This window comes from Enhydra lutris, unplaced genomic scaffold, assembly GCF_002288905.1.
Source record: "Enhydra lutris kenyoni isolate GAN:26980312 unplaced genomic scaffold, ASM228890v2 scaffoldscaffold1, whole genome shotgun sequence".
NCBI lineage: Eukaryota > Metazoa > Chordata > Mammalia > Carnivora > Mustelidae > Enhydra > Enhydra lutris.
Genome location: NW_019154085.1, coordinates 20,967,730 through 20,993,943, shown reverse-complemented (window position 1 = coordinate 20,993,943; position 26,214 = coordinate 20,967,730). Strand labels below are relative to the sequence as shown.

Here is a 26,214-nt window from a genome sequence, read left to right as displayed (position 1 = left end):
TTGGCTGCGCAGTTTTAGCCCCTTCCCGGTAGAGTCTTCCGGACTCTACCGGAAGCAGCTGCCCGCGGGGAGGAAGTCCCGCCTCCCCGGGGGGTCGGGGCTGTCCGCCCAGGGGTTTGGGGGCGGGGCCTCGCCTGCAGGCCTGTTCTTTCTTTGACCTTCCTTCTGGTAATATAAGCGTTTTAGATTTCCCAGTCCTCACAGAATTCGAGGAGTTTGTAAATTTTTTGATTTACATCCTCTGCAGTTCCCTTTCCCTAGCTCTTGTTCTCACTTCACTTTTTGCTTCCCTGTAGTTTGCATCTGCACTGCTTTCCTCTCCTCTCCAGCTCTTGTGCTTGCCTTTAAAAAAACACAACAAAGGGGCGCCTGGGTGGCTCAGTAGGTTAAGCATCTACCTTCTTAAGGTCATGATCCCAGGTTCCAGCCCAGAGTTTGGGCTCCCTGCTCAGCCAGAGGTCTGCTTCTCCCTCGGCCTCCCCATCCCCCACAGGGTTGTGCTCTCTCGCTCACGATCTCTGATAAATAAAATCCTTTCTTCTCATCTCCGTCCCCTTGAACTCCTCTGAAGAGGGGAAGGAGTCAGATTTAGGGCAGAGTCCTCTCCCTTCCAAGTACTAACTAGGTACCCTGGCAGTCACTTCCTCTCTGCCTCCTAATTCTCATCTGTTAGGATCCTCCCAGTCTATAGGTTGTTATAAGGATTAGATATGTGAATCCAGGTAAGGCAGCCAGCTTGTGATATCGTGCTCGGTACAAAACGTGGTGGTTATTATTACTATTCTTCGGGCTTCCAGCCCTCATCCTTACCTTCTGTTTTTCCCTCTCAGTAATTCGGTGACAAATTCTAATACATTTATTTACTATCCAGACACAATCTGGAAGAGGGTAAGAGTGTCTGTTTCTCTGATAAATGTGTCTAGGGTCATTGAGTCAGGGCCAGACGAAATTAAACCACATGAGGGGGAGAAAAAAAGGATTTAGCAAGAGCATAGCTTAGATTGTAGGGAATGGGCACTTCTACTCTATACAAAAGCCAGCTGATGGTAACTTGGCTTCCATGCTGGTTCTGGCCACATTCAGAGGGCAACCAGTTCGCTCACGTTCCTCCCGGGAAATCTACCAGTTATTCCAGCAGGTCACAATCTGATCAGAGAAATCAAGCTGGGTACCCATTTTCCCAAGTGGCCCATCCTGCTTTATTTGAAAGGATATTGGTGGAAAGCTTGAGTAAAATGGAGCTCCACCGGAGCTGGAGGGAAGAAATGGAGAGTGTCTAAGTGAAAGGTGACTTCGAGCCAGACTGTGGGGGTTAAAAAGAGACAACAACGCACACCCACGCAAACTGAACACTTTTCTGAATGAGCTAACCTATTCCCTATGTCGAGAAATGAGAAATGAAACTTAATTAGGCATCTTGAATGTTTTTAGCTTTATTTTATTATATGTGCATATTCAAACACAGAGGTCTTAATATCTTTCATAAACGTTTCAGTATTTATTCATATGCATTTTTTTCCATGCTCTTTGGTCATTCAGTATTCATAACAGACTTCAAAGTCATCTGAGGGAAGTTGGCTGTGTAATCAATCTTTCGTTTTCCTATAAAATGGCTAATAAAGGATTTGCATCCTGCAGTCACAGTGGCTATTGAAAAATATGGAGGTACATTGATCTGTAATGCTAAACGATCCTGAAATAATATAAGCAAATTTGTCGTAAGCTTTTCCAAATACATTCTGCCCTTGTTTTTATTGTCCTGAGTGTCAAACCAAACTTTGTTTCTGAAATGCTGCAGTTTAGACCCACTAAAGTAATGAGGAAGTGGGACTTTCTGCTCACTGCCAAGACAAGGCCATGGAATTGGAAGTGTGAGGTCATAGGGCAACAGCATAACTCGGTGTGATAGCAGCAAATTCCAGAGACTTCATTAAGTATCCTGTATAACTTGAGGAAGGGTATTTAATTTGCATTTTGGACTATAATTCCATTTATCACCCCTTTTTCCCTGTTGGTCCCTTTAAATATCCTTGTCTCATCTTAGATGGGCTTAGAGCTAGGCAGCAGAGTGAAGAATGTTCTTCACTGACTAAAGGGACAGATACTAAAGAAAGGAGGAGATGTCACCCAGCCTAATGTTCTCTTGCAGGCCTGAAAGAGCAAGCCAGTTAGTACCAGCCTATACAACGGGCCCTAACCAGACAGCCAAACACCATACACTTGTTTTTTTTTACCTTCACTATTGTCATGCCCAATTATGCCTTTTGATACTGTGGTTCTCAGTGACTTGTCCCAATGCACTCAATTACTCAGTTTCCTTTTTGGAAAAAAAATCAAATAACTTATCTAATAGAATTATAAAAAGCAGCAAATACTGAAAAAGGAAAGTAAAATGTTTTGTTATAGAAAATGCTGTATCCAGGATTTGAACTGCTTTAATTGAATCCAAGTAGTATACCCACTATACATGTTTATTCCGAGGTCTCTCAAAAGATAATTTCAGAAGAAGCAACCTCTTGGTTCAGTCCAATTTTTTATACATGGGTGGTAGGTACCTGTGTTGATTTTCCTTTAAACAAGATAAATATCATTAAGCATCAAAACTTAAGAAGTAATCTAGTATGACCAATCTGTATTTATCATATACAATAATTTTTAGTCATATACTCAATAATATTTTCATTACAAAAAGTTGTTATCTTGAATTTTTTTCTGATCTTCCCCAACTGTTTTTTTTTTTTTTTAATAGTTATTCTTTCAAACTCCAGGTAACAGTACTCCTGAGAATACATCTTGAGACAATCTTATGCACATACATATAAATACTTTATCAATTACACATAAACATTCAACACATTACATTCAACACATTTAAGGGCACCTTAAATGGAACAGATGCACACATCTGCAAAACCTCAGTAGTCCCAGTATGAAAACATTCCCACTCTATAAGGCCCTGTTTCTCAGAGTGGAGGCTTTTTTTTTGCAAGGTGCAACAACTTAGCTTATTAAAAATGTTTCCAACAGACTTCCATAACACTAGAGTGGAGGAGTCAGGCTGAAAGGCAGGCATGCCAATATCATCATGTTCAAAACAGCCCAGTACTTTTTAAGTACACGTTAAGTTATTTAGAATTCTCAGATATTCAACAATCTTCTTTGACCCCTTTACTTTTTAAAAAATATTTGATACAATTATACGTGGAGAATTTGGATCAAGAATCAAAAAACTGGAACAAAGTGCACACATATATAGAGACTCATATAGCCCAGACACTGGTAATTACCAAACATAAGGCCTCTAACACTAATTGAGCAGCATAATTTTTAACAGGCAAAATACATCAGCTTAGAAAGAATCATAAAACCACTTTATATGTATATTTCTGCACTTGAAAATTAATTCAGCATTAAGTAAATACTCTGAAAATTGTGTAAAACATGAAAGGAGGCCATACACCACCTCTATTTTCTCAAGCTTTAGATTTGAAAATTGTCATTTTGTCCATTATCTTTAACACACAGATATCTTTCATTCTCTTAGTAAATGGGACCAAACCCCCAAGTTCTATTTGAAAATATAAATCACAACCTAAGCAATACCTATTTAATAAGCAATTCTAACAGAAAAAATAACTTTCCTTTGTGATTTGGGTGACTTCAGCAGGTCTTCTCTCTTTATAAACATACTTTTCATAGTCAACAGAGTTGAAGTTGAAGCATACAGAATGTGTTTTCAATTCATTGCAATGTAATCAAAAGCTGTAACTTTAATTGGAGTACTAGAAAAATGCATGTGGGCGTACACACACACACACACACACACACACACACACACACACGTGTGCATACATCCCCCACACCAATTTAGGTACATATATGGATTTTTATAAGTTTAGTAGTTGTGTAACAGTTTTCTAATGTAAACTGTTAAAATTTTGAAATTCGGTTTTGAACTATATGATGCCAAGCCCTACTACAGGATTAGTAACACTCTAGATAAGGCCTCATGAGCCTTCTAAGTTTTATGCTTTTCTTGACATTAAATACACAAGCTGACTGTGTCTATGAAGAGATTGCTCACTTTATAATTTTTCCTCATAAACATAGATGTCTAAAGGATCATAGGAAAATTGTTAACATTGAGAAGAAGTTATTTTATTGACCCAATTCTAACAATAACCTTAATATCTGAAAATATGCCCTGAAGGGCCGGCACAGGATACTGAATCATATCTTCAAATATCTCCTCATCTTGGCATTGATGTGGTCGTGGCTAGAAGTAGGAATACCATCTCTTTCTAGCTATTATATTTACATTTAGTTTTCATCATAGTATTGGCTGTTTAGGTTCTTAATTCAAAATTATGTCTGATTCTTTTTCAGAATATTTTCTGTCTAATGTGGTTGTGAAATGGAATGATCTTAGGGCATTAGCATTTTGATTTACAACATGCAAGGTAAATGGCGGTTGAAAAATAAATATTGAAAAATCCACAGCTTTAAAAATAGTATTTTTTTTTTCCTTCTTGTAAATGGCTGTATTGTTGATCAAAGCAAAAATGGCTGCAGGCTTATTTATTAGTCTTCTCAAACTAATATTTTCCTTATTGATCATTTTTATGTAAATTGCTATTCATACAGCCACCTGATTTAATACTTTTGAAACTATAAAAATAAACATTTGCATGAGATGTATAATGTGAGTAATCTCAAAAATTGCATTCTCTTTTTAGAACATATTATTTGTTAAGATTCCTAAGTAAGCAGCTCCATAATAGTATATATTTTTAACTGCTCAAGGCTTCTTGAATCATAAACATTGTGCAGTGAAATGGCTCTTTCCTCTTAGTCTTCCCTGGTTTTTATGGTCTTCACACAACCAAATTATCTTAGCCATTGATTTTTTTAAAGATGTTTATGAAACGTGCACATTAGCAGCAAAATCTACTGAGATTTGTGTCACCCATTGGATGTAAAGTGCTGTGTTTTCATCTTTTCCAAGCAAAAGTGTTCACCTTTTAGCAAAGCGATCCCTCCTACATCTTGCCTACCCCTGCCACTCTTAACAAGATATGGAATTAAACATGAGACTCATCTAGGTCTCCGTCAGTCTCCTCCAACTGGGTGGGGGTAAGAGTGAACTGGCTGGACAGCAGGGGGTTCTCCATGCCATGTTCCTCGCTGATGTGAAGGACGGTGTCTCCGTGCTGTAGGAGGATGGATGTCTCAAGGCCTGTGAATTCATCAGGGTCTGAGAGTTGCGCAGAGAGGGGGCCGTGGGCTGGAGCACCTTGGACTTCTGCGTCCTCCTTCTTTTCTCCTTCTTCGGCGGGGAGGGGCTCACTCTGTCATCAAAAGGATCATGGAAAGGCAGGATAGGTGGGAGGGAAGAGGATCAAAAATGTCATTGTCTACCTGAAGCTGGGCAAGGATGCACACGGCCAGTCCCAGCTCTAGCTTTGGCATATGCAAGCTTATACAAATCCTTTAGCCATATGGGAGTTCTTATACGGACCCCTTCAACCTTGCAAGCCTGTTTTCCTAAGCTTTAGCATGACTGTATCTTTTTGCCCTGCTTACTTTGTAGACTGTGAGGATAAAAGGAGATTTGATGATGTTACAAGTCTTGTTAACCATTAAACACTCTACGAACGTGTGTAGTAATATTGCCCCATAGCTTTCTTTAAGTGTCACTGGGAAGAACATGGGGCCTATGGGAATTTGTTTATAAAAATTGGAAGAAGAAAAAAAATCAAAACAACAAGAAAAATATCAAAATGATGAGGAAAAAGATTGGAATAGAGGATTCCTCTCATTTCATAGGATAGAGACAGCTATTTACAGGGTTCCAAAGGGGAAATTTATTTTCCTTTTATATTGAACTATCTTTCAACCAGGTGTCATATCATGGTTTTCAATGGTTATTTTAGTTGCGAAATATTTTCTTTTGGGTTTTTCATAACAAAGAATCCCAAGATTTCTCTTATTCCTTCTTAAGTAGATATATTCCTGACTATATGGATGTTCTTGTTCATGACAACAGAACTGTTGTCCGTCTGGGTAACAAAAGGTTATAGACCCAGACTTCCACTATATGGGATAAATTTGCATATCCACATTGTTCCTAGACACACTGTATGCAGGGGGCAAGCCTCACCTGTGTCTTTAGAGCCCTCACCTGCCTGGGAGACAGGCTGTGAAGATCAGCAACTACAATGGCAGGGGAAGACGTGAGGACTGGTTTGCCCATTCCTTCCAGCTTCTTAGATGGGGCTGGACTGCAGCCTTGTGGCTGGCCTGTGGCGGGAAGTGTTTCTGGAAGGGTGGTGGCTGGCTCCGGCTGAGCCTCAATGAAGGTCACAGAACGTTTCTGGTCCGCTGTAGGTCAGAAGTAAAGTAGTAAATAGGGAAAAAAAAATATATTGTCCAGTGCTTAATAATTAGCTTTAACCAGTGTTTCCTGGCTTTCCTTTGTAAAGACACTGCTGGCTTGTTAATAAAGAAGAGCATATTTGACTACTATGTATGTGTTCTGATTTCACTTCTTACAAAGAGTAGAATTTGGGTAGAAAAAATCATTTTTACATAAATGGCTTAAACAAGATTTCCATCAAGCATTAGGTGAACTTGGTCATCACTCATAACAGCCACCAACAAGACTTAAAGGTTCCTATCTTTCATTTCTTTGTCTTCAGTAAGACATATAACAAACTCAGTTCCTGACTTGGGTAAGGAAAACACAACCTGGTAGAATCAAATCTCATAGCATTCGTGGCTTACACTGGACTCTTCCATTTCCCTAGACTTATAGGGTCGGGATAGGGTAGGAAAGGTGAAAAGAAGGAAAGGCACTAAAGTGCCCTGGGAAACTTCTTCCCTAATCCTAAGCATGAGCTCCGGGTCTGTAGACCTTCCTGAGTTCCATGACATGGAGTCAAATGATATAGTCAGAAGGGACACAGGAGGCCTCACCAGATGGCTTCGTTTTAGGTTGAATACTCCTGCGAGTGGTTGACAGCCGAGCCCCGTGGCGGTTTTTGGGTTCAGTCTGTGTCTTCTGACGTGACAGTAGAGGACGTCTTAGCTAAAGAGAATAGGCAGAATAAAGCTGGCAAGAGGGCTCTAACTGCCTGGGAGGAAACTGTGTTCAGAGAATTCTGACTCTGGTGTATTCTTTCCTTTAAGTGTTTCCGCGGATACCTGTATTCGTATTCGTAGCTGATAAATTCGTAGCTGATAATTTAACTTCTTTCTGTATATGGAACACTGAGTATTTGAATCTGGCATTCCCTTTAACCAATTCTATCTCCCAATTATTAGTTCTTTACCTATCCATTGATTAACATAATTTAAAATAGTCAATGTGATAATTTCAGGATACAAAATTAGTAAGTATTGCTTATCGATCAGCTTTTGCTCATCTAAAAGTTGTAGCTAAATGCATGCTAAGTCTCAAGGGGAGGTTGTTGAAAAAATCTCAAATGCTGAGAAAGTGTCTGGTATGCAAATGTTGGGAAGCTCTAATCGAAGCGACTGTACAAAGTCTCATTTAAATTTGTATGTAGAGAATAAAGGGACCCCATCTGAGGAAATCTGTAAAGATGATCTTTGCTTTGATTTTGATTTTAACCTGAACCATTAATCTTGAAATGAAGAAGAAAGGTCTACTGGGTCTATGCCTCTATAGAGAAACAGGCCTTACATCAACTTCATAACAAATCTTCCTTGCTCAGAATGTTTGGTTGGGAAATAAGGTTTCTGGACTGGGGACAAAGAGAATTATAGGCCTGCTTATGCAACGAAGGAATCAGCTTTAGCAATAAGAAGACTCAAAGCTAAAATAGAAGCCAAACTCTCCGCTTGCCCAAGTACTTACGTTTTAAAGTTGCTCTGTATTGCTTATTTCAGGCGGGGAGAAGGCAAAATATGATCTTCATATACGTGGGCATTACAAATTAACTAGAGCTTCCGTTTCATAGGATGACTCTCCTGCCCTTTCTGGGTCTGCTTACCTGCCTCAGGCCCCTCTTTCTCCCCAATGGCTGCTGAATGAGGAGGTTCTGTTGGCCAGGTTCACTCTGGACACTTGCCACCCTGTCAAGCATCAACAGTGTTAGTGGACTGCAGAGAGGGTACAGACGACCGTCTTCGGGTGGGTATTTGCCAAAACCACTTCTATGAAACAGTCACTTCAAAGATACCATTATCTTTGAAGGAAGGTTGGGAAAGTATCCCTGGGATGAAAGATTTCAAGGGTTTGGGAGGGAGGACAAGGCCTCGTAGCCCCAAGCTGTCAAAATTGAGATTTCGTTTTTAGTCACTGATGCCATGTCTATCATCCAACAAAACATTGGTTCGATCACACCCCTGGTTTGGAAGCCACCAAAAGGTTAAAGATGTCACATTCTAATCTCAATTTTTTTTTCCAAGGGGAAGGGAAAAGGTGGTGACAAACAAACACAAACAACTCTATCACATGGATGGGAACACCTTGGTTAAAATTTCAATTTAAATGAAAATAAGATGGACAGATATCAAACACATCAGACACAGAATCCATTTGGGTGAAGGGGCACATTCAACACATGTTTGCAGCCTGAAGTCTCTGTGACCACTGAGTAAGTGAATAGTCACATGGGTAGACAATTAAATGTTTTTAGGAAAAGATTTTAGATTTAGGAGGCCGGCAAAATAATCAAGCTATCGGAAGAACTCAGAAACTTATCAATTGAGTAGCTGCACTCAAACACATTGTGCAATTTATAAAAACAAAAAGCTGCTCCCCCCAAATTTACTGTGTATGCGTGTATTTTATATGCAAAAATGATTCCTGACCGTGGTGGCTACTTCGGTGTTGGGTGAGGCTGAAAATACTCTCATGGATGCATGATCCATTTTCATTCTGCATGCATGTATAATAGGTATTTATAATGGGAACGGCGGTGAAGAGAAGAAATGTTTTGTGCCCCAGAGAACACTGTAACCCAATGGATGATGCCATTGTGCTTATTTGGTTAACGGGCAATTAATTTCTGTTTTGCCTTTGCAAAAGGAGAGTCATCTACAAATGGTCTTTAGAGTAAAATATTCCACAGAGGAATCCGGAGTCAGCAACTGTCCAGGAAAAAGAAAGACTATATTCATTCATTTCCATGAAAAAAAAAAGAGCTATCTAAAATATCTAATTGTAGTTGTAGAGAAAGAAATTGGTGGCAGGATAGACAATCAGATGTTTCCCCTGTTATGTTAACAACTGGTTAACCGTCACATGGGTGAGAGTCATATCTGCCATTTTTTAAAAGTCTTAACTCCTATATCCACTAGAAGAAAATCAATGATTCCCAAATGGAGTATATCAAAGTTTTTATGAAATAAGGATGTCATTATATCATAATTATACCATTTGGGATACATAGTACAAAATGCCATAAAGAGTCCCCAAAACAGATGCTTTTTAAACTTTCTTGTTCTCCTTAATATCAAGTTCAAAAGATCAATATACATTATTTTTATACATATGTGACCTTCCTATGAAGATGGAAAATTATTCAAAGGAACAATGCAATAAATTCTGATAAGCAATCCAGACTATGTTGCTGGCATGTTTGAAGTGACATCTCCTTATTAATTATATATTTTAACATGTGCTTTAAGTTCAAAAGAGTATTCAATCACCATATGCACAAGAGTAGAAACAAGTTTCTCCCAAACACCAAGCAAAGCTTTCTTTGGGATGGTTTCTTTGTTGACATCTAAATGTTACCTCAGTTCCCTTGGCCGTAAAGGGAGGTTAATACTTACCACCTACCTCCCATTAAGGTCGAGAAAAGAAGTTAGTTGATGTAAAATGGTTGGCACATGAAAAGGGATGTACATAGCATGCTTCTTTGTTTTACGTTAGCTATTTGTAATGAGTTTATTGCTTCTAGAACGCTAAAAGGAAGTGGGTTATAAAATGTTTTGAAAATAATTGGGCCGAGAAAATGAAATTGAGGCAGTCCACTTGTCTTGTTTTTAATTCAGTAATCGGAGATTGTGAGGAAAAAATGGTGCAAGAAAACAAATACACGTTACTCAGGGAGTGTTAAATGTCAAAGCATAATGGTAGTTTCATGATGGTTATTTTGAGAGAGGATCATAAGCATCAAAATTTTCTCTATGGATAGAGAGGCTTATATCTAAGAAATGAATCGAGTTTACTGCTTCAGTAATTAGCTGTTCTATATATAAATGATAGAGCATTTCATCAGTGGAATGCACATATCAAAGATGAAATTACAGAACATGTCCCTGGAAATAGAATATCCCAGCTAATACATTATATTCTCCCCAAAAGAGATGTATTGGGGACATCAAAGTCTGGCTTAACTATGTACAGTTAGGGCACATTAATAAACAGCCAGAAAAGTTCAAAATGGAAGTAATCCTTGCAGAACACATTACTTTCTCTCAGGTCTATATCAAATTGCATATAAAAAGTAGTTTCAATTTAGTTTCAAATTCTCTCCAAGTCATGTACTATTTTAGTCATCTGTAGGATTTACGATTTGTGACCATAAGAATGTACAGTACTAAAACCAACTGGGAGAAGACCAAGGTGTTTGCCCTAAGTGCCTCTCTAAAGTAAACTGGTTTCTTGAAAATGTTGATCTTGAGAATGAGAAATGGTCAATTTTCCACAGTTAATAATTGCTTAAAACAATAAAGAGAAAAGGAAATAAAACATTCTCAACTGAAGCTAAAATTATCCTTTGTATTTTGGAGTCACTGAAAAACATCACTATGGCAAACCATACAATGATCCAGATTTGAGGGAAGGACATGCATTTAGGGCTTGTCAGAACTTGACTCAACTGTCTAAGAAAAACAAAAACACCTTACCCAAAATGCAAGGAAGTAATAAGCTAGCGAAGTTCAGACCATGTTAGGAGAACAATTTTTGGCACAAATTACCTCTTTTTCTCTGTTTCAGCCTGAGGGCCTGGAATGTAGTGTAGAAATATGTATGCATCTCCCAAATGAGATATATACCTAATCGTACTTTTAAAATACTGGATAGGTGGATAAGCGGACATTCAGTAATGTAATAAAAATATAATATATAAAAATGTAATAATAATTCATATTATTCTTCTAAAGTTACAAAAATGTGTAGATTGAGACATAGATATATTTCATAAATAAAAAATTTAAGTGGATGCACTAGGTAAGACTAGCACATGGAAAATGAATTCATATTTTCATTACCTCTACCTGTGCTTTTAGGTTCAATTTTAATATGGCTAGAGAAATATGGAGGTGGAATACAAGACACAAAGCATAGCCATTTACCCTGAGTGACTGTCTTATGATGGGAATGCATAAAGCCAGCACCAAAGGAGCCATAAAGCATTTGTAGAGAACAGGGAAATAAACAGGAGACAAAATTCGACTTTTCCCTTTCCCCATAAAAGATCATTGTTTAAAATTTACTTAGCCTCCACAATGTCGCAGAGCAACGATTCCTGTCCCCTCGGAAGTCCTTCTAACTGGACTAAAAATCAAATTAACACGAGACAGAATAACAGGAGAAAACCAAATTTCATAGGTTTAAGTACGGAGGATCCACATAGACATGGACATTCCAAAGACAGGCAAAATGACATCTCCATGTCATTCTGAACTAATGAGAAGGGCCTGGGGTAGGGATTTCAGAAGAAAGGAAGGCACTTTGCAGGGTGACAAGAAGAGCTGATGTTTGGTAATTAGATGTTTGCCCTACCTACCATACAGATGGGTCCACTCAGATAAAGTTGATCTCGTTTAATAACCCTTATTCTGGGAAAGACCCTCAACATAGAGTCTGCAGTGTGGATAAGAGAAGGCAGAAGTTTCTCTCAATGCCACAGGGTCTCAAGTGCCTTCACCTCAAAATAATCCACATGCCAAAATGGCAGATTCTGGGGGAGTCTGTCCTGACCCCCTTCAACAACATACAGAAAATGCATTTTAAATGCCACAGAATTTAGAGATTAGTGGCTAGAATCAGAGCAAGAAGGGAGGATAATCTGGATCTTAGATAGCCAGTAAGAACTGAGGCAGCATTGGCAAAGGACATATCTGTGTATCACAACACACATTTTCTTACCCGGTCATTCTCAGTTACATGAGAAAGGTTTAAATATTTTTCTAAGTACTTGGAACGGACTTGCCAAGTTTTCATGCTTTGGAAATGTGGATGATCATGATATGGGTTCTACTAAATAGGTTATTTTTATTTTGTCTCACCCAGGCTACATAGTCTTGTTCAAACTTGAGCCACATTCTTATTTTTCATTGGGATTAAAACTACCCTTACAAAATCAAATAACATTATAATCTCTTTTTTTTTGAAAATAAGAATTGATTGTCAATTCCTGTCTTTCAAAGTATTCTAACGTGTTCAAACAAAATCTGATTTTCAAGTATAAACATCCAAACTAAGTGCTTGAGTAACTTCTGTATGTCTAATTCTTCTGGAGAAAACACGATGGACAGTGTGTGTAGCTGGGGGCAGGAACAGGGAGGGAACATCTGCAGTGAGTTTATATGCCTCTAAGAGTAATAGTTCTTCAACAGAAGAGGATGGGATACTATTTTAATGTGTTAATTTCCAAAAGAAAGAATCTTTGCTCCATAGAATGGTGTTTCTAGAAGGCTGATACCTCTTGTGATAAATATTTAAAAGAAACCAGATAGTACAGGTTAAAAAAAAATCCTGAAAGAAATTTTCAAAAGGTCTACATAATTTTTATTGGTTTCTACCTATTCATCAGGTCACCCTAGTTATTCTGGTCTCTTCCTCATTTGTCCCTCAGGCCAACTTTTCCCTTTGACCTAAAATAAATGCTCTTTCAAAAGCAAATCTCCAGAACATTTGCCAAAATGTGGGAGTTAGGGGAGAAGCAGGGTATATTACTTTCCTTTGGGCATGATTCCTGGTATTCTTTTTTTTTTTTTTTTTTTTTTTTTTTTTTCTGTAAGTAGGCTCCACAACCAGCATGGATCCCAACGCTGGGCTCGAACTCACAACCCTGAGCTGAAGACCTGAGCTGATATCAAGAGTCGGACATTTAACCAACTGAGCCACTCAGGACCCTGCTTCCTGGTTTTCTTTAAGGCTTGGAGCCAGATTTTCCTTAGGACTACTTTGGGCGTATTTTAGGTCCTGAGTGTTCAGATGCGTGCTAAATATAACTGCCATGGTTGATCCCTACTGTTTCTGTAGGATCTGAAGAGTCTGCAACATAAAGAAGTTTCATGCCAAATATAAGAATGTCTGGAAACCAGATATAAATAAGTGCATATCCTATCGTATAAACCCACCTCTTAGTAAATACCAAAAGTTCCTCTCCTCCAAAGAGAACTTGGTGACATGATAGAGTTCAAGAAATACAATTTGCAAGGTCTGGCAAAGGTGGATGTGCTACTGGCTGATGGGATGCTTTTGCATTAACAGAATTATTTAGAATCCAAATGAACACCTCGTCCTCTCTTTCCTTAATGACCACCACCGAGTGTGGGCAGGTAACACCCAGAACTAAAACTTGCCAGTTACAGGAACAACAGATCTACAACAGTTGGTCTAAAACAGTCTCCAAAGTCCTGACATGACTGACTAACTCAGTTGTAGATAAAAGCTATAGATTTGGCACCGAAACAGTCTTATGTAGCAAGAACTTTGGGTTTATTCCCACTGGTGCAGGATCCAGGGCAAGTCAAGTTCAGCAATTTGAACCCTGAATCTGCCAGAGAGGTCCAAATCCTTTAGAAAGTTTATAAATATCAACTCAAATTCCTGCCTTCTGTCACCAAACCTGGACTAGTATTTTTACTTAGCAAGAGTAGAATTTGGCCTAATTAGAAAAGCCCTGGGACAAAGTTGGCCAAATGGAAGTCAACAAAGGGCTTAATCTTTTCCACACTCGGAGGGACACTGAAGTTCTCTTCTAAGCGAGGTTCGTCTATCTCACATGTAATTTTAAGCATCAAACAAATGCATTCTTTGAAAGTAGTGGTCACGGTGCTAGACTCAGTTTCAATCTCTTCAACCACTGTGAACAATGAAGGGAAACCATCTTTAGGACTGTGTTGTACATTCACACCCCCACAGCTCTTGATAATGGACTTGAGTCTGCACTCTGCAGCACGTCCACATTTACCAACAGTAAGAAACTGATCTGTCAAGGCAAGGGCTCGCAAACACAAATGAATGCTTGTGAATTATGGGTCTAGTAAAAAAAAAATGATACACCTGATGATGGACTAAATTTCCCATTTTCATTTGCTGAAGAAAATGTGAAATCTGAACAAGATGCAAAGAAAACAAAAAGAAAAGGAAGAATATCCTGTCACAGGAACAGCCTCTCAACATTTCCTCATCTTTTTGATAAAGCAATAAACGTATTGTACTCACTATGTAACGCAGACCTGGAAGGGAATGTTTTCTCTTGAGATGGAACTAAGGCATTGTGAGAATGAACAAGAAGCATCGCCCCTAATGAGGATTAGTTGAGAGGTGTGAATCAACAGCACAAGATTAGGAATGTTTGACATGGTTTATCTGAGTGTTAAAGGTGCAGTCCCCCTTTCTGATTCCTTAAACCAATAGTCAAGATCTCTTACTGTCTGCATTGTAAGACTTCTCTTACTTACCAAGAAATGTCTGTGTCTGACATTTCATGGCAAGTTTTGGAGTCATCTTTGTGCTGGGACAGACGTTCTTTTTATCAGTGTTGTTTGAACAAGCTACTATAATAGCTTGCCACATGGCATGCATCAAAGAGAGGGAATTATAGAAATTATATCGACATCACATCTCTTATTATAGCAGCATTGTTTGTTTTCTTACCATCCATGCTATGAACTAAAAGACCTGTCTGGATTTAATAAGGGGCTTCTTGATGATGGGGAGTTGTATTAAAAGGCTTCTGAAAAACAATTCTTAAGGGATATCAGTGTGGGAGGGAATGATTCGATGGGATAAAATTAACATTTAGCATATCAAACTTTTTAGACATCCATGGGACAAGCCCTTAAAAGAACTCCACGGATTTTTTTTTTTTTTTTTTAAAGTAAGCTTTTTAGGCCATTTATGATTGAGCTCTGAAACTGAAAATGAAGGAGGCTACACCTTTGACTTCCAGGCTCGTGTGTTCATGAGCAACAAAGGTCAATAAATGGAAATAGGTATCAAGACGGGGGCGGGGGTGGGAAGGGGCGAGAGGAGACAGAGAGACAGAGAGACGGAGGAGACAGGGAACAGCTAGTTTCCCAGCACAGACACCAATAGACAGGTAGCGTTGACACTGTACCTAGAGAGGCTGCCCTCAGCGGCCAGGCCCTGGGAGTCATCGAGGACATTAGGTTCACTGCAGGAGGGGTAGGGAGATGAAGCATTTAGGGAAAGAAAATGCAAACAAATAAAAGAAAAAGAAAAAAAGGCATGCAATTTTCTGCTTCCAAGAGCCAAAAATAAATAAATAAATTTAACAGAACAAGAAGGAAAAGGAGACAGGTAACCATTTCACCTTGTGCTGGGTTTGTCAAGACATAGGACTCGAGGCAATGGGGGAGGAGGGACTTTGGGTGGGTGCGACTCTCAGAGGAGTGATCTATTTATTGGTCAAGAGTTACGACTTAAAAATGAGCTCCAAAGGGACACATGAGCTCTGAAATGCGTTGTAGAATGAATCCATAGAAGATGAGACTATCATTCCTTTGGTGACCATTTGGCTGGATGATTATTACTTTCCACTTGTCTTATTATGTACATGATTCTTCATCGACCAGGACACTGCTTCTTTCTCATGTGTTGTGACATTACCACACAAAAGCCACTTACCATGAATTGCCACAACCAAACTTTTGGAACTGATGCCATTAAGAAAAGCAAAGAAAGAGCTCAACTTCCCTTGCTAATTTTGCAATGAAAATGCAAGTCAACAGCAAATGGGAGGAAGATAACCCTAGAATATTCACCTGGAACTCTCATTTACCTCCTTACTCCACCGTCTAGGGACTGAATTGAATGCCAAAAGAAGAAACCTGTCAGGTTGGTGAGAGAATAATTAAATAGTTTACTGATTTATTTGGATGCAGCTGATTTTGGGATTTGTGAACAGAAATTGTGTCATAATTTCTCTCTCTACTTCACTACCTAGCATCAGGCTAAGCAAGCACCCACAAGGCACTCAATAAATACTTATTAAATTGAAAGGAATGAAACTATTTAGAAAGATGGAGTGCCTCCCCCTCCAATTGTTTACCTAATTGTACACTATAGAAATGGTTTCTGTGTCCAGACAGAGGGTCCCTTTCCCTAATGCACATACATATTACTACCTTCAGTAGCCTTCCAAAATATAACTCAAACCAAAAGGCTTAACTATATGATTTTTCTGTATTTCCAGCATATCCACAAGAGAATAAATTTTCTCCCTTGAAACAATTTAACCTCTTAATGAATATGTACAAAGGGAATGGATGGTCTGGTTAGTTTAAGGTAAATCGCCAAAACCCCTCTATGCTAAATTCCTACAATTCCTTAATTTAAATAAAACTTTTACATGAATTGCTAGACAGTTTTCTTTTATCCTTGATAGAAGCTTGCACATGCTAGCAATTAAAAATGAATTGATAGTTACCAAAACTAACTGCTTGTATGATTTTATATCCTTTTTTTGGGACATTTTATAGTTTAGCTCTAGTTTTGTACATGCATTTTATTTAAAAGACCTCCTTTTTAAAGGTAAATTACCAAAAGGTAAGGTAAAACAATCTCTAACAATGATAGTAACCCTTATCTATTGTTAATTTTTGTATTAACCAAATAGTACATAAAATACTGCTTTCTTACAAGTATGAAATTTACTTATTAATCATTTTTAAAATCATTTTCCCCTAGTTTTTGATATTCTCCAAAGTTAGACTTTATTTCACAAATTTTATTTCATTGGTAAAGTTCATGAACTATTTGCTAAAGGATTTGGGCATAGGGTAATTATTTCTGCATAAAACTTATTTTTCTGGACATTAGAATGTGCTATGATTTTTATTATTTTCCATGTATGAAGTATACCACATTGAATCTGTAGATATTAAAAATAAACAATAAGCTAGCCAAAAACACATAAGGCCAACTCTTTGAAAGAATTCAGTTCTTGAAGTGAAAATATCATTGGCTCTGAAAAAGACAATGTTTTGACTCTTAGATCATTTTCTATATTTGATACATATCTATATCTATATATCTTGGAACTTTTATGTATGTTCTTATAGGTCAGAGAACACAGAAAGAAAATGTCTTAAAGTGTTTAGTCACGGAATCATGGAACTATAGAGAATGTACTGTAAAGATCACTTTAGCGGACCTCCTTCTTTCACAGAGAAGAGCACTGTTGGCTTCTGTTAAATGACCTGCCCAAGGTCACACATAGTGGCATAGGTCCTTTTCTGCTTGGTTAAGCATCACTACCTCCAACTAAATACTTGTGACCTACCAAAAGTCTAAACTTCACCACATATATCAAGCTAGTCCTACACACTCGCCAGGTACTCATTATTAGCTTAGCTAATGATATAGGTGAAATATGAAAATGTCACTTGACAACCAGAAGAAAAGACTTCTAGAGAGTTTTTAAGTTGAAACAATGCTTGGATCAGAAACTGGGACCTGGCTTAGAAAACTCTCTGCAAACTGTTGCCTGCATGACTTTGGTTGAAAAGTCCTTTGTTGAATGGGCTACAGAAAAACACAATTGTCAGCTTCTCTTTTGGCCTTTTTAGAACAACAAAAGTGAATTTTCAGAATTCTACCTTTGCCCCCAAATGCAGAGTATAAGATATCCATGGCTCTTTACCTTTGGCTGGGTAACATGCCCACCTCAGCCTGAGGTGCAGACATGCTAGAGACGTGGCTGGAGAACCGCCTCCTTCCAATGGCGCTCAGGAGGTAAGCTTCTTGTTCACTTACCACACTGGGCATGCTTACAGAGTCATCTGATAGGGGACAAAGGAATGCAGCGTTATAAAACTACGATATCAATCAGAAGACCCAGAGTTTGTACGTGGGTTCCATCTTTGGCTTGGGTTTCTACCTTAGGGTACTTTCTAAAGCTAAGTTATCATAATGTAAGACTCCCAAAGGTCTGAGTTTTTAATCTGTACAAAGGGACAAACAACTTTTCACGTCCACACATCTCCCACCCTCAAACGGTCTTCATGAAATAAATGTAAACATCTTGTCCATTTTTACAAGAAAATTATTTGTGAAAGACAAGAGGCATCTGATTTCAGAAAAGCTGAGCTAAAAATTTTTAAGCATTCTGAGAATAGTGCAAAAAGGAATATTGTTACTGAATGAGTCAAGTACTTTTTTTGACACTGAAAAACTATATTCAATACATTTAATGATTTTTAGACTGCTGAGGGCAAGACTATTTCAGATAGTTTTAGGGTAAATATTTAAAAACCTATAAAATTTAAAAAAACACAAATGCTTATTTCCACTTAAAGTTTTAAACTTGACACATACAGTCTTATTTTCTTCATGAAGTGGAAACCAGTATCTTCAAATCCATATGAAAGTTAGCTTTAACACAGTATTCGTGACAAGGTGGCCTCATTTTAAGTGAGTTAATGTTGTTTGTTGCTGAACAGTAAACATATTTTTATTTATTTTTTAAAGGTTTTATATATCTATTTACTTGAGAGAGAGAGAGAGAGCACACACACAAGCAGTGGGAGGGACAGAGCAAGAGGGAGAGGGAGAGGGAAAGAATCTCAAGCAGACGCTACTCTAAGTGTGACACAAGCCTTGATCCCATGACCCTGAGATCATGACCTGAGCCAAAACAAAGTGTCAGACGCATAACCAACTGAGCCACCCAGGCACCCCTGAACAGTAAACATATTTTGATTAATGTAGCATTGTGGTTAACCTATGCTACCATACAATGTCATCTGACATCTTTTATTTAAAATACCCCAAGTGGTCATATTTCTAATGAAACTTCTTTCAAACCAAAAAGATGTATATGAAAAGTGCCAGAAATTTTAATTTGTTACTAATGACTGACTTGAAGTTGATTCATGTTATAGAATGGTTCTCTTTTCTTAGGTGTGTTCACAGAGAAGGGAATAAACAAAGGTGCCTTGAAAACATGAAAAACATGGTAACGTAAATAGAGCCATTTCTACAAAGTCCTTTCCCATATCTCACTGATTTTTCCTCCTATTTAAACTCATAAATCACTTCACAGTCTCTCAATATTTGTTTGATGATTAATTACATGGTGCTTTCCATTCACCCTTTTATTAAATGTTCTTTATTGAAAATGTCTGTCATCTCCTCTATAGGACTCGATCTAAGATCTCAGAGAACATATTTTTTCTCAGACTTCCTTATACCTCATCTTGTACCTGGTTAGGTTTTAATATGGGTTTGATGACAGAATGGGAAAATAGTTTAATTGAAAGCAGTCAGCCATTTGGCTTTTATACCCAGCCCATAAAAATTACTACACACCCACATTAAAACCATACATTTTTTAGCAACTCTGTTTCCACTGGGTTGGTTGTGATGTCTAAGAGCAGAGATAATAGCCAAATATTGCACGCTCATCAGTGGGTGTAAGTGAGGGCTCCCAATCAGAGATACCTCTTTTTATTTCCTCTCTACCTTTCTTCCGTATCTCCTTCTGGCTAGGAGGTTACCTACAAAAGATATTCAGCTCTACTAAAGATAGGTGGTATCATTTCCCATAATTAAAAAAAAAAAAAAGAAAGAAAACCTGCTGGGAGACATTACTTCAAGCATAGAGAAGAATAGATATTACTAAAGTTCTGAACTATTACTAGGACTTACTGAATATAAAAACTGCTGATCCTTATCACTCTCATTTTGTTTTCTTGGTCAAGATTTTTCAAGTTTTCCCATTACAATTTTAAGGGTATTTCTTTGCACCATGAGCAGGGCACTTTAGAAATAAGTGTATCTGTAGGTCAGGTGAAGGACAACATGATCTTCACTTCATTATCTGATTAACCCTGAAACCAAATCTGGAAACGTGGCTGCATTTTTTTTTCTTTTCCTCTCCTCCACATCCAACTCTAGTACGGAATTAAAATACTTTCATTCACTTTAGTTAATTAAAATTCCAAACTCAACTCCTATTTTTCCTAATTTAGTTTAGAATGGGGCTTTTTGTTGTTTGATATGGAGAGCCTCTGGGTGAAGAGCTAGATTTTGTCTTCATTCTTAAGGCACTGACAACACTCTTTGTTAAATAAATGTTATACCAGAGTGTCTTTTTTTTAAAAAAGATTTTATTTATTTATTTGACAGAGAGAGAGAGCACAGGGAAGGGGAGTGGCAGGCAGAGGGTAAGGGAGAAGCAGGCTCCCCACTTAGCAAGAGCCAGATGTGGGGCTCTATCCCAGGACCCTGGGATCATGACCTGAGCTGAAGGCAGGTGCCTAACTGACTGAGCCACTCAGGCACCCCTCAGAGTATCTTTAAGTCACAACTAGAAAATAATCAAGGCAATAAAAATAATTAAATGACCGTGGTATTTAATTGGAACTTTCACTCTTTACTTTTAAAACCTACTCCTATTAAGCATACATATAAAACACGTTCTTGACTGGTCTCATTTCAGGACTCCAAATCTTACGTGTAAAGGTTAGAAGCTCCTGGATCACCTCCATCATTGGGAACACTCTTGACTCAAATTTGGGGTGTATTTTCCTTTTGGGTTGTAGTCCCTCAAGACAGCCTATTGGTTTACGTTCTAGAAAGTATAGCCAACTGGTCTTTTCTGAGTCCTGAGTAGATGCATTGCTTAGTTTTCCTTGCCTGATGGGGACATGTGAGTGCTAGTTAATCCTCTCAGCAAGATGGCCAGGAGAAAGGGGAATAAACACTTCTCTTAGTTCCTTAAGTACAATTTAAATGAGAGTACGTAGAAAAGGTTGAATTTATAAGCTCCAAGTGTAGGGGGTCCCTTAAGATTTACTTTTGTTTGAATTCCTTCCAAATGACCAAGGCAACTGAGGAATTTATAGAAGAGTGGGCAGTAGGAATCATGGAATCAGTCACAATTCCATTTTATTTTATTATTTATTTATTTATTTTATAGATTTATTTGTTTTAGAGAGTGAGAGAGCACAAGTGGGGAGGGCAGAGTGAGAGGGAGAGAGAATCTCCTGCGGACCCCCCACTGAGCACAGAGCCCCATAGGGGGCTTAATGCCACGACTCTGAGATCATGACCTGAGCCGAAACCAAGAGTCAGACACTTAACTGACTCCACCATCCAGGCGCCCCACGATTCCACTTTAAATCCTTTTTGTAAAAATGACCAGGGACCAGTACTGAAAAAAAGTCAGAATGGCAGAACTCCTTCCCAAGACCTCATTTGCATGGCCAACCAGGGTCCCACATGCCACCCCCTCATTTACCCCATCCTGTGGAGTGACCTACTTTCCTCATCTTCCTCATCAGTCCTACTCAGGGTGTCTTGCGAAGCCTGCTGGGAGGGTTCACTGTCCTGCTCCCAGACAGTGCCAGTGCCCGTGTTGGAGCGGGACATGGTGGCCAGGCTCAGGCGGTAAGCGGAGGTGGATGTGCCTACAGTACTGATGGACGTCTTCCCTTGGTAGGCTGGGGGTTGAGAGACCAAAGGAGAAGCATGGTGAGTGTCTCAAAAGAAAACAAATGCTTGCTTCAAACTCCTCCCTAGTATCAAGGATACCTGTGTTTTTTAGGAAAGGACAGTTAAATAGTGTGTCCCAGATAAGCAGTCTTTTTAAGATAAAATAGCAAGTGGAAGTGAGATTTAAAAAAGAAAAAGAAGAATTGGCTATTGATTTACTCATAACTGAACAGTTTCCTTAGGGGAATATAGCACCCCTAATAATGTAAAACGCTTTGATATTGCTTCCTCTCTCATTGCTTTCGATTTCAAATGTGAAGGCTAGAAGAATGCAAAATAATTTTGACATGAATTGAAGCTTCCATCTTGGCAGATTTTACTGAGAAATATACCTTCCTGACACAAGCATGTAGGAGTAATAAATGCATTATCTGATAGGAACTTCTCAACCAAAATCAGAATACATAATCAAAACTGTGTTCGCATTCTCCTTTCCTGGAAATTATAAACTTACAAAATATCCCCTTGAATGTGTCACGTTATTTTATTATAAAGCAGAATATTTGAAAGGCATTCTGCAGATTTCACTAAGATTGTACTTGTCAAAATACATCGGAAGCAATAGTACATTTTAGGAAGAAAAAAAAGCCACACGGATGATAGTCTACTTATGGGTAATGACTGCCCTCTAATGGCAGATAATGATTTGTTTTCTCTCCTAGTAATATCCTGTTAATAATTGTAAGAAGTAAACAATGCACCCTCAAAAGAAAATCTTTTAAATAATGTAAAGAAAGGACCTCCTAAGCTGTCAACTCTAATTAAACCATTCCTCCCCCATCTGTAAAAGATCAAGGGTTTGTAAGCAATCATTCTAGTTCCGTGTGCAGATACTTTATTCTCTACCGAGTCTCAGTGTCCTCACTTTTAAGCGGACTCTCAGTTATGCACATTGCGGGCATCTGTGTGGATTAAGTGAAATAACATCTATGAAACCATCTACCAAATAACAGAGGTTTAAAGAATACAAATTACTCTCCTCCTTTCCCAAAAAGGAAGTGAAGGCAAGCATTTCAATACTTTTTTTCTAGTTAGTCAAAAAAGAGCTTCACTACTGAAATGAAGATTGGGAAAAAGAAGTTTAGAAAAGAGCAAAATTAAAATCCCATGATACCCCTTGCTTTGTTGGCATTGATCACATGGTCCAATCTGCCAGCAAACTTATATGACTACCTCATCCGTGGTTCCAGAAAGAGTGGTGACCTGGATGGGCATTCTTTGTAGGTGCGAGTTCCATGAGGCAAACCAATGCAAGATATCCCCCGATTACTCACCTGAGCCACTGTGAACTGCCTCTTTTAGGATTTTGAGTTCACTGTTGAACTCGGCGATGAGGGAGCTCTTGCACAGCGGGCGTGGGATGAAGCGTCGCTCCAGCTGGTCGGCGATGTGTTGCCGGGCGGAGAGCTCTTCATGATTTTCTGCCGGTTGGGCCAGAAGCTGAAAGGAAGGTATGGATTCTCAGGTCCTCAATTTGCCCATCTGTAAAATGGGCTAACTATTGTACCTATTTCATAGTTGGTTGTGAGGCTGAAATAAGGTAATGCAAATGAAGTTTTCAGGACGGTGCATTCTATAGGAAGCTCTTAATACATCATTTTGAATCAGTGCTCCAGGAAATTCGGGCATGAGAAGAATAACACAGTAGCTGAATACTGAGGGAGGATGGGGGGGGTATGTTTTAACTGTTCTACCTTTTCTAGGTTTATTTAAATTCGGGTCTCTGTCATGTCACTGAAGAAAGGAGAACATCCCCCAGATCCTACCCTTGGGCCAATCTTTTTTTCTTTTCTTTTTCCCTAGGGGGCAGTGGTGAGTCCAGAGAGGGCAGAGTTTTACAGACTATTAAGACACTCTCAGTGCGAAGGTACTTGATATTTGAGCCTCTGGGATCCATTTTTGAGCTGTTTTCTTACAAACACGGTATTACAAGTTCCTCTTAACTAGCTCTCCTGTGTCCCGCGAACACCGTGCACATCCCCGGGGCTCGGCACCTCCTGGAGAAGCACACACACCTTGCACTGGATGAACGGCCGCAAGAGCACGAAGATGGGGATTCGGGTCCTCACGATGAAGTCGAGGAAGTCCCACAGGGCCAGGCCCCCCACCTTGCGCAGAGCCATCTCCTTCACCTGGAGGCTCAGCCAGTACCACTGGCTTCCCAGCTGCCTCTCGAAGCAGACGAGAATCACCTTCAGCGCTTCACACCGGGAAAAGAGAAAAGTAAGCCAGCGCACTGGTGCTGCGGAGGAACCCAGCCCACATCCACAGCCCTTTATGCGTCAGAACATTTTCTGAATTTCTCAATTGTCTCCGTGTTCCCAAGAACCTCGATGCCCTCCTGAGAGAGTGTTCTGACATCAAAAGTCAGGATGTTTTGATCTATTTGGATTCTGATCAGGAGAATATAGCTCCCTTTCTTAAGTACATTTAACTACTATTTTGCAAAAGACAGAGCAAAGTGGTTCACGGAATGGAAAGGGAGATGCGTCATAAACATAATGTGGGGTTAATATTTTGCTTTCTGAAAGTTCTGTCACAGTGGCTTAATGGTAATACCAGCATACCACTCATATCTTAAACTAAAACATGGGTGATTTAAATGATTTTTTTTCTTTTAAGCATGGAAGGAATATATTCTTGCTATTTAAAGTAAAATCAAACTATGTAGAAATGCACACATTTAGAAAAAGAAAAAGTTCTTCCCCTTCCCAGCTCGCTTTCCTACCCCACCGCTCCCCAGAGGTAACCAGAAAAAGTGTTTGAGTAGATCCTTCCAGATGAAAAAAACCTCCCTCCCTCTTTTCCCCCCTCACATTGCACATCACGCTGATGACTAAACCCTGCTGGATTTCTTTTGCAAGATCTCTTCCTTCCTCAGAGTCTGGAAGCCTGTCACAATCTACATTTATTTATTTTTTTATTTTGTACGAAGAAGATTCCCTAACATTGTGTCAGGACAAACCAGAATATTGTTAGGATGTCAAACGTTCTTGCAGGAGCGTCCTCTGACCCCTCGGCTCTCCGCATGATGTCTGCTACGGGGCAGTCAAGGGAAACCGGGCCTTCCTGATCCTGTCTTAAGGCCCATCTCAGCAACAAGAAGACACAGAAACCCAACTCCTTACAACCCTCAAAGTCACACACACTTTTATATACCAAAATAGGTGTATTTAGGACATTTCCAGGGGGAAAACATGCCATAGAACACACAGAGAGATGTTTTAAGTCTCTCTTACCCATCTCCTCCTCCTCAAAATCTCACTTTTCACAGCCATCATTCATCCCAGTTCCTTTCCCCCGACTAAACAAACAAATGAAAGGGGGGGGGAAGCAAAAAACAAAACAAAACACCCCCCAAAAAACAAAAAACAAAAGAAAACAAACAAAACAAACAAACAAAAAACACCTCCTCCTCTTTCCTACCCTGAGCCTGGGGACATTTCTTTCTTTTTTTTTTAAATATTTTATTTATTTATTTGACAGAGAGAGAGAAAGAGAGATCACAAGTAGGCAGAGAGGCAGGCGGGTTGGGGGGGGAAGTAGGCTCCCTGCTGAGCAGAAAGCCCCATGCGGGGCTCAATCCCAGGACGCTGAGATCATGACCTGAGCCGAAGGCAGAGGCTTTAACCCACTGAGCCACCTGGGTGCCCGAGCCTGGGGACATTTCTACTGCTAGGTGCCTATTAGCCCTCTTTGTGTCTCTGCCTTTCTGCTTTCCACCTTCACCGCCATCAGCCCAACTTATAAGCAGGATAGCAAAGCACTCAAGAGCAGGGACTCTGGTGCCAGATGGATTTGGAATTTGGCTCTGGCGTTTATTAACTGTGTGATTTTAGGTAAATTATTCAACCTTTCTGGGCCTTTGCCTCTTCGGTCCTAAAAGGAGAAGAACATTTACTTCTTAGAGTTGTTAGGATTCAAAGTATAGAAAACACTGCTTGGTACACAGTAAGTGTTCAAAATAAATGTAAAAGTCAACTTGAAACAGAGGTCCAGGAGCCTGGCCAAGGAACTAAAGGATCCACCTTCATTAAAAAGGCAGAAAGTATAATGACCTGAAAACAATCACTCGTCAAGTGTTTTCTCCTAGCCTTGCCTTATGTGTTAAGCCTTTTGTTTCCATCATCTTACGTGCAGTGCCAAACCTTACGCAGGCCTTGGTCCCACAATCTAGATTTTATTGGAACCTCACATTCTCATGGCTTTGGCAACTAAGCCCCACACTTGTCAGGTCCTGTGCAAATGCATTCTTATTTCTTTGTTTTCATTTTCATTTTCATTGTCAATCACATAATTTTCTAATACTCTTCTTTCTTTCTTTCTTTCTTTCTTTCTTTCTTTCTTTCTTTTTTTTTTAAAGTAATCTCTAGGCCCAATATGGGGCTTGAACTCACAACCCTGAGATCAATGCCATACTGACTGAGGCAGCCAGGCATCCCAAATATTTCCCCTTATGATACAATCCAAACAATTCA

General features: G+C 39.2%; 1 protein-coding gene across 2 annotated transcripts in view; it reads right to left on the bottom strand.

The window, feature by feature from the left end:
* Positions 1-2,715: 2,715 nt before the first annotated feature.
* The window catches only part of LOC111151748 (unc-80 homolog, NALCN channel complex subunit), a 227,295-nt gene continuing 203,796 nt past the window's right edge, over positions 2,716-26,214 (bottom strand). Inside the window, exons 56-64 of one of the 2 annotated variants that reach the window (XM_022509965.1) lie at positions 23,752-23,936; positions 23,011-23,176; positions 21,505-21,684; positions 17,883-18,021; positions 15,336-15,392; positions 8,016-8,097; positions 6,976-7,087; positions 6,182-6,381; positions 2,716-5,348 (exon numbers count right to left, since the gene is read on the bottom strand). In XM_022509965.1, the coding sequence (XP_022365673.1) occupies positions 5,082-5,348; positions 6,182-6,381; positions 6,976-7,087; positions 8,016-8,097; positions 15,336-15,392; positions 17,883-18,021; positions 21,505-21,684; positions 23,011-23,176; positions 23,752-23,936 (1,388 nt within the window). In that variant the 3' untranslated portion in view covers positions 2,716-5,081. The remainder of the gene's footprint in view (positions 5,349-6,181; positions 6,382-6,975; positions 7,088-8,015; positions 8,098-15,335; positions 15,393-17,882; positions 18,022-21,504; positions 21,685-23,010; positions 23,177-23,751; positions 23,937-26,214) is intronic. The other variant, XM_022510038.1, reaches the window with a different exon arrangement.